Source organism: Capsicum annuum, chromosome 3 (assembly GCF_002878395.1).
Source record: "Capsicum annuum cultivar UCD-10X-F1 chromosome 3, UCD10Xv1.1, whole genome shotgun sequence".
NCBI lineage: Eukaryota > Viridiplantae > Streptophyta > Magnoliopsida > Solanales > Solanaceae > Capsicum > Capsicum annuum.
In genome coordinates this window covers 54,704,971-54,714,122 of record NC_061113.1, presented here as the reverse complement: position 1 = coordinate 54,714,122, position 9,152 = coordinate 54,704,971, and the positions used below count along the sequence as shown (strand labels likewise).

Below are 9,152 nucleotides of genomic sequence, written 5' to 3'. Positions count from 1 at the left end.
ATCATTTAGAATCTACAACACATATTAATAACTCTTTTTTGATATTCATCTAAATAAAGAGAGCTTTAATGTTGCAATCCAACTCAACAAGTTAAATTTAAAGGAACACATGAACATGATCTATAAATTATTCTCTATGATCATAATTTATGTATAGTATTAATTATAAGATAAAACATAATAAAATTTGTATAATTTTATTAACTGACGTAAAACAGACGTGCAAAGCACGTAAACCGAAGTAGTAACATAAAAAATGTGGTAGCTAGTTGTGAACCATCCTTAAATTCTTTTCTATTTTTTTGGTTGAATTTATGATTGACTAACTACTTGCAATGAGTTGGCGGAGTTAAACTAGCTCAAGGATGGTCAATTCGATCTGCTTATCAGAAAATTACACTTGTCCATAGGTGAGATTCTACTTTTGTCTTATATATAGTGATTGTTCAATTCATCAACACACTAAAAACTTCTAGCAAACATTGAAAAAAAGGGTTCAAAAATGTCTTGCGTCATTAAGTTCTTTTCGTGGCATTTTGCATTTTTTGATCCTCTCCTCTCCAATCCTGTTTTCGCCTCTCCAATCTTGTTTCCGCCTCTTCCTCGAAGTTGCAATCAAGAAATTAAATTTGAACATGATGTGTAGGGTGTATCATTATAATACCGAGATAAAGAGGAGTAATTAAGATCCAACGAGACCCTTGTGCCGAGCATATGTAATTATTGATAGGAAAACGGATGCAGAAGCAATTCCAGCAAGCATGACAACCTGCAATATTAATGCGTTACATTAAAAAAAAATTGACATAAGAGTTCAACTTGTGTATAAAAGGAAGCATCCCGCATTCACAAGGGACCGGAGAAGGGTCGCACCCCTAGAGGATCTGATACATAGGCAGCACACCCTGACATGCATCAGTAGTGGCTGATTCTATGGCTCGAACCCGTGACCTATAAGGTCAAACAGTGACAACTTACAACTTTACTGTTATTCCGAGGCTTCCCTTCAAGAGTTTAACTTCTATATATTGATGAATTAAATTCTTGATATAATTTATTTGGTCGAGTATTCGCACCCATTTAAAAAGGTAACCATGGTCATTCTTCCATGGATGTGGAATATTCATTCCAAAAATTGCAGCCACCAAGGAGTACACAGTCAAACAAACTGTACCAGAACTCAGGAACAGCTCCAACTGCAGTGTCAATCAAAACAAATAGCTATTCATTTGCCAATATACAAGTCCACAAGTAACGGATTTAAATAGGATAATACGTTTCAACAGATCATATGAGTAGTATTGTCTATATCGAGTGGAATGGATCCAGTAATAGTCTGATATTAACAAGATGTAACAAGTTTCAACATACCTGGATCAGCTGATTTCGATGATTGTCCAGCTGCGCACAAGAAGGAATCCTACTGTTTAGTTTTGTATAGAGTTCCTAAAGCTAGAAGCTTTTAATATTAGAGAACAAGAATGAGTAACCTGAATATTGATGTAATCCTCGGTGTCATCAATATATTCGCGCAACTGGATACAGGAACACCGGCATCACTTTTTAATTAGTTCTGAAAGAGAAATTCAGTATTTCATTTTGTGTATCATCTGCTCTATTCACTTTCTTACCGTGGTCAATTTGTTCATCGTGCTTTCAATTTGCACAAAGTAAGCCTGCAAAAGCATGCAGCCGTTCAACAACACACATCCAGGGATTAATTATGCCAAGTGTGTAAGTTGCTGATATTACCAACCTCAAGCAACATCTCAAGCTCCTCAACATCAGTCTCCTCATGAGTTATACCACTGATCCTGCTTGCTCTGGATAATAACTTTGAGCCTACTGTTGAAGAATCAGGGGACCAGTAAGGTGCCACCTGGCCACTCAGGGGGGATGAAACTCTGGCAGATAATTTTCTTGAGAGGTAAAGGTCAGCCATGTCATCGTCATCTTCAAGAAGTTGTTCAAGATCATCCCTGACCTAGAAATTGACATAATTTAGATTCACTTAGGTTAATTAAACTTGTCGAAAGGAAAACATAGGTTTACAGCTGCCCATTTTTCAGCTATAGATAAACTCAATCTGGTTCCTCAGGGACACCAAATTTTTAGTCCACGAACCGACACATAGACCAGAACATATTGGTACGTTTCAGGGCATAACATGAGAAGAAAAAGAGACATACTTTCTGAACCCGACTGGTCAACCTAGTCATTGCACTCTTCAATTTGCGCACTCTATCCAGGTTACGACTACTAATCTGCAAATTAGCAAAATTGTTTCATAAATAAAGAGAAAAGGTTCTTGGGAAACAAATGATCTATACACTCAATAGAAGAATAATGATGTGTATATTGCAGGAGAACATTTGAGAGAACAATATATGCCCAGCATAGACATGTCATAACCAAAATGCGATCCAGTAAATTAACTAATCAATGGTTTCGTTAATTGTGCTTGGGATGAAACCAATAGTTGACACTTTGTCAATTCAATTTATATTGCCTCCTGTTAAGATGAAACTAATCTTGGCTGATGAAGATGGTGAGGTGGATTGGTGATATAACCGAATGGTACCATAAGTCTATAGCCTGGCATAATTCTTACATTCGACCTTATTCTGTCGTAAGATAAATACAAATCCTCAGATTGCAAGTTCTTGCCATGAAACTTCATTAATCCATCCATCAGTAACAAGTGAATGTTTCCCTTTCCCACAAAGACTGTTATTCCCTCTTTTATGGATGATAATATTTCTAAGAACTTCAACGTAGATGAAGTCCAGTTATTTTTTATCCTTTACATCCCTTCTCACTTTCAAGGCAGAGACAAGTAGGAAAAAGCTAAAAGTAGAGCTTCAACGTAAACCTTCCACTGATGATAGTGCTTCAACGTAGACCTTCCACTGATGAACTTTGTTCTATTTTAATCCTTTGGAAAAGGAAGGTGCTAACCACTGCTTTTGGAAGGAAACAATGACCAAATCATCATATATAACATGTTAACCTATCGAACAAAAGAAACTTGTTGGAGATTGTGGCAAGTAGATATGACTTTCAAGAGCAGCAGACACGGCGGCTGATTAACGATAACTAGAACAACTCAATGCAAAATAATCAAGATAATCTTATATCAAACAAATTTTATCTACTATTTAGGTAGACTATGTTAAGACGATTTAACCAGGTTTCAAACGATTACCACTCTTTTTCAGATTACTAAGACATAGTTTACGTAGTTAGTTTAAGCATTTAAGTGACCTTAAATATATTGTCCCTGTAACGTATTTGGCCTACTATCTTACCTTGGAGGTGAGCTCATCTAAAGCAGGGTAAGCAGCCGTCTCCAGTTCTCGTGTCTGAGTGTCAAGATAACTGCATACTCCTTCTAGTGCTACTTCTAAAGCTCGAAATTCAAATGGAAACTCTGTATCATTTCCACAAACAACACTAGTTAATAGGTACTGAAGATACGTAATCCTGTTGCTTGTGTAGAAAGAAAACATAGTAATCAACTCATTAATGATAACAAAAAACAAAAGAACACATAGTAATCAACGATACACAAATTAACGATAACAAAAAACAAGAAAAACAAAAGAAGGTTAAGAAAAATAATTAACGAGTTCATGAAGTGCACACCAATTGGTTCATCAGTTTGCATTTCATTTTGTGTCCCATTAACAACAGGATGGTCATCATCTTCACCTTCTCCTAAGCCAATAGCAGGCAGTGGCAATCTTCTTTGAAGTTCTTCAACAACAGGAAGAACATTATCATCCAGTGGGTCACGAAGCAATACCTACCTCAATCAAATAAAGCACACACAATGGGATATACATTTATTAAGCAAAAACCAAGAAAGCTATAAAGTGACAGCCGATGATCATATATTTCCAATGAACTTATCTTCAACACCCTCATTTGGTAGAGTATACCAGAATAATACAGAATAGAGTATATTGATAATGTTGAGATTAATATTGCAAGGATTAGTTATGCTAGATTTATTTTTTATCCATTGTTTGGTTTGTTGTATTAAGGACAGTTCTCTCTTTGGCCATACTTATCCATGTATTAATAACCCTTACCACGATTTGCTATGTATTAGTTATACACCTGTAATACTACATAGTCCTATCAGACAAAAGATTAAATAAAATTGTGAATAATACTTATATAAATCGTTTGGTAGAGTGTATTAGGAGAAATACTCTATACATTATGAATGATATAATTTAGCATTATGTTTGATGTGATTTTGGACCTATGTATAATACATGTATTAGTTATACACGCTGTTCGGTATTATAGGGTATTATAGGGTGTATAACTAATATCTTCCATTTCGTGGTATTAGTAATACATACGACTTAATACCATGGGACCACTATATGTAAAGACAAAAATATCCCTCAAATCCTTTTAAGCATTTTTTTAATTTTCTTTGTTTTATGTTTTATACTTGTACTAGTAAATTTATTTAAATAAATTGACTTACAAATTTTATTATTTAAAGAGAGTTGTCCATTACTAAATAAAATTCAATATCAATCGATGCAATATTTGAAATGTGAGTTGTTTGACATTTACTAATTGAAAAAGAAAATATATGAGCACATGACATTTGTGATCATAGTTGTTATATATGTGATTTTCTGATTATTTGTATTTTGAACAATTTATAAAATTGCAGACATATTAAAACTACAACTTGCAGTTTTTATGTGTAAAAGTTTATGATTTATTTGGGTTTACTATCGTTAACAGTCTTTTCGATTTTAAAAATAGATGATCTATCTTTTCAATTGAAATTTGACGTTTCATGAGTGAATCAATTTATTAAGATGACAATTATTTATCCTCAGATAATTAAGTGAGAATATCCAAAAAATAATAATTTAAGAATAAATAAAAAAACTTTGAAAAGAAAAACACAAAAATATAGAATATGGAAGATATTTTTGTAAACAAACAATACTTTCAAAGAAGTATAGCAATACATATTATTTTTAATAATCAAACCAAATACTAGATAAAAAATAAGTCCATCATTAGTATTTCCAACATTACTAATATACCTTATTCATCACTATTTTTGTACACTATCAAATGTTTTATCTAATACATCCTACGAAATACCCGTAACTGTGTAAAAGAAAATTTTACACTGTTACATCATTCGGAAATAAGTGAAACTAGTAACCTGGAAAATACAACAGGTATACCTCCTATAACAACATAAATTATGCAGATAGTCTAAAATTACATTTGATTTCATCACCCTCTCAAATTCCAGTATGCAATGTACAAAGCAATAGAAAATTACCTCTTCTGTAGTAATAATTGCTTTGATATGCTGCAGGGAAAAAATAACCAAGACAAAAGCACAATAATTAGAGTTCTTGCCAAGAATTTAACTTAATAAAATAATAGCTATTAATACAGTGACCATGAAAAAATCTAATTAACTCTAACGAAAACAGAAAATCAGCAAGGTAATTAAGTGCACCTCCAAATTGAGCACAATAGCCTTTTCTCTGCCAAGTATAGCAGAAGGATAAGAAAGCAAAGGATCAAGAATACGAAGATCTCTAGCATGTATTGAAACTCTTTTCATAATAGCATACTTATCTAAATCCAATATACTAGTCTGCCCCTTATTGTCCACCAATATCCAACTTCTTGATACCCCTGTTTTCATCTTCCACAGTTACAAAAGAAAAAAAAAGAAAATTGAATTTGGGAACCTGATTACTGAATTTGCTAGAAAATTATTGTGTGGTACTACTCAAAGAAAGAAATAAAAATATGTCAAGAGGGGAAATTTGAAAGGTAGGGGAAAAGGGGAAATGGTGCTAGATGTTGGTAATAGGAAGGTGAAATGTAGAAACAATATTGTTCTTACTGCTACAACAAGTAAAGTTAGTTTTTGCATGGTTGTATTTTTTTGGCCGATTGCGAGGGCGGTTAACAAGCAAAAACTTACACAAACAGAGAAGTACGGTGTATCATCTGTCCATCTTTAGATCCTATCTTACGAACTAATTATTGTCTTAAGGTGTCTTTGTTTTGGTACGAAAGAAAGTTGAAAATATTTTCTCATTAAATGAGTTATTTATTAAGCTTTTTTTGATATTTGATAAACAAAAGGGTGAATTGAAAAAATCTTTATACATAATCTAGATAAAATATCATTGAGTTTAGCATTGGGATGGAGGCTATATGTTAGTGCTAGGATGGGTAAAAGCAGAGGCGGATCGAAGATTCGAAAGCTTCGGATACACCTTATTTTGAACAATAACGTATATTCCGTATGATATTTTAGGATAGTGGAATCAATATTCAAAAAGTAAACTATAATTATATATATCTAACAAGTATTAATATTATATGAAGGCTTGTTTAGTTGGTATTGTCAAGTATTTTGTAAAGAAGAGAGGTCAAGGGTTCTATTTTTCATATCCACACTATGTTATTTTTTTAAGAGAAAATAGACAAGTGCTAAAAATCATTGTAGAAATATAGTGCAGGTTTCGAACCCGCATTGTTGGGAGTTAAACCAAACAATTTCAACCACTTACGCCACTAGTCCCTTTGATATTGTGGGTGCCAAGCATAATATTTACACATTAACTAATACATATACACATAAATATACAGAGTTTCATTCGAGAAATGCGGGTGCCGTACCACCCATACCTTCTACGTAGATCCGCTCCCGGATAAAAGGATGGATACATAATATTTAACAATTTGTGAAACTTAGAGAGGGGTTTGATCATGAAAATTTATTATTATTTTTTTAAGTTGAACTTTAAAAAATACTTTGTTCATAAAATTTTGAAAATTTTCAAAATTCAATTTGAAGTTAAATTTCAAAATTATCAAGAATTTGAAGAAAAAAACAAAAAGTTATTTTTACTCTAAATTACTCACAAAAATTCAAACAAAACTTCAATTTATATCATGACCAAATACAACTCTAATTTTTAAATATTATTTTTCACTTTCAAAACTAAAATCTATTTTTTTTTTTTCAGATTTTGAATGAAGCACGTCCAAATGCCTACTTAATTTTTCTTACTCTCACTAAAATTGTTTTCTCACCTTTTTCATAAATAAAATTAAGTATCATTTAAATATGAGAAAATTGAAAATATCTTTTCGATTTTTTTCTTTTTTACGAAACGCACTCTATAAAGTTTTTAATTTTCACGGTGGTATTATTTATAATTTATAATCTATATCTATAATATATTAAAAGTGTGAAGATCCTTAGAAAAGTGATTCAAATTTTTTGCGCTTCATTAAAACATTCCGCAATAGACAAAATTATCTTTTCACTTAATTTCTCCAATTATTAATTAATTATTAAAGAATTAAGGAATTCTAAAATATATGGTAAAAATTAAAATATAAAATAAGAGATATTAGGAGAACTAACAATTAATGAATTCTAAAATATATGATAAGAAATTATATTTTCTTTATTAATTTTTGTTGTCTTTCCTTTCCTTTTAGGTTTACTATTTTATATAGAAATATAGGGAAAACATACGCTTCACCAATCTACCTTTTCCTTCTTTCGTTGAAATTGCCTTCCTCCTTTTTTTTTTAATGATTTCTTTATGTTTCTGCTATGAAGAGATGTTTTGAAAACACCTATTGTTTGATTTTGATCTGTCTTATGATGATAGATTAAATTATCTTAATGAATTTCAGTGAGATTTAATTATCAATTCTGTTAATGATGCTAAGCTTTTGCCATTTCATTATTTAATTTTTCTCATGAGGACTTATTTTTTATTTATTTAAATTACTTATTTTCTAATAACGTAATTATATTTTGATTTATGATGCAGTGCATGCATGAATCGCATAATTCGTGAATTTTGATACAGAGGAAGGGGCAAAGGTTCAGATTCCTTCAACTTATTTGATATAAAGCCACATTACAAGAATGAGTATGGATGGAGCTTAGCCTTGGATCAATCTGAGTATCCTCAATCGAAACACTCTGACATTGACATTTAAATTATCAATATTTCAACGGTAACTTACCTACAAAATACACCATAATATTGTAAATGATGATGTTTGATTCATGAATTTTTTGGTTAAACAAGATAAAAAACATGATTATTGAAGATGATATTTTAATTTGAAAAATATAAGTTTTAGATTTTTATAATATAATCATATTTAAATTTAATTCACACTTATTTTACGTTTTCTCTTTTTATTTTAACATTAGTTTAGGTGTAAGAGCCTTGCGCGTATACCTCACTTTAGTGAGTCCAAACACTACATTAAATAGGATATTTATTTAAATAGTAAAAATAAATGTAACAATTAAATTTAATACTTTTTGAGTATGTAAAGATGGAGAATTTATTTATTAAACCTAATCTTTACCAAAAATATTTTTAAAAGTCGATCGACATTCATCTACCATTTGTAAGTTGCAACAAAACAATACAACAATAGAGACACAAAATAATACACTTAAATCTAATCTTTACATACAAAATTTTTTGTCAAAGTTGTCTGACACTCATCTATCACCTGTAAACAGTAACAAAATAATACGGTAATAGAGATATCAAAATAATACAACTAAACCTAACCTTTACATAAAAATTTTTTTCAAAACTAACCAGCATTTATCTATCACCTGTAAACTGCAACAAAATAATACGATAAAAGTGGTATCAAAATAATACAATTAAACTTAAATTTTACACACGAAAATTTCTCAAACCTGATTGAGATTCATCTATGAACTGTAAACTACCACAAAATAACAAACTAATAGAGATATTACGATAATACAATTAAACTTAACCTTTACCTAAGAAAAATTTTCAAAGCCGACCCACATTCATCTAGAATATGTAAATTAAAATAAAACAATAAGATAATAAAGATATCAAAACAATACAATTAAACCTAACCTTTACACAAGAAATTCTTCAAAGTCAACCGACATTCATCTACGACCTGTAAACTATAAAAAAAATATATATATAACAGTGATCACAAAGTTTCGATTTTGATCAAACTAATTCTTGTCTGAGCGAAAATTTTGACTTTAAAGAATGATTTTAAATGAAAACAAAAAAAAATAAAAAATAAATAAATATATA

General features: G+C 30.8%; 1 protein-coding gene across 2 annotated transcripts; it reads right to left on the bottom strand.

Annotated features, from left to right (window-relative positions):
• Positions 1 to 366: 366 nt before the first annotated feature.
• Positions 367 to 6,199, bottom strand: LOC107863853 (magnesium transporter MRS2-I). 2 transcript variants are annotated; one of them, XM_016710023.2, is made up of 11 exons: positions 5,516 to 6,199; positions 5,333 to 5,362; positions 3,646 to 3,805; positions 3,309 to 3,430; positions 2,190 to 2,264; positions 1,757 to 1,984; positions 1,632 to 1,676; positions 1,491 to 1,535; positions 1,372 to 1,401; positions 1,077 to 1,196; positions 367 to 769 (listed from the first exon to the last, which is right to left on the bottom strand). In XM_016710023.2, exons 1-11 carry the CDS (start codon positions 5,705 to 5,707, stop codon positions 683 to 685), a joined length of 1,134 nt encoding a protein of 377 aa, XP_016565509.1. In that variant the 5' UTR covers positions 5,708 to 6,199; the 3' UTR covers positions 367 to 682. The 2 variants fall into 2 exon arrangements, with proteins under 2 accessions (XP_016565509.1, XP_047263951.1); XM_047407995.1 differs by lacking the exon at positions 1,077 to 1,196 and having other exon boundaries at positions 5,516 to 6,050.
• Positions 6,200 to 9,152: the final 2,953 nt, after the last annotated feature.

Bases quoted from the DNA above. Each gene is read 5' to 3' on its own strand.
- LOC107863853 (XM_016710023.2), bottom strand. From the start codon at position 5,707: ATGAAAACAGGGGTATCAAGAAGTTGGATATTGGTGGACAATAAGGGG. The intron at 3,431-3,645 runs GTGTGCACTTCA...GAAATGATACAG, and splicing joins GCAAACTGATGAACCAATTG to AGTTTCCATTTGAATTTCGA. The intron at 2,265-3,308 runs GTAAGATAGTAG...GCTAATTTGCAG, and splicing joins TAGATGAGCTCACCTCCAAG to ATTAGTAGTCGTAACCTGGA.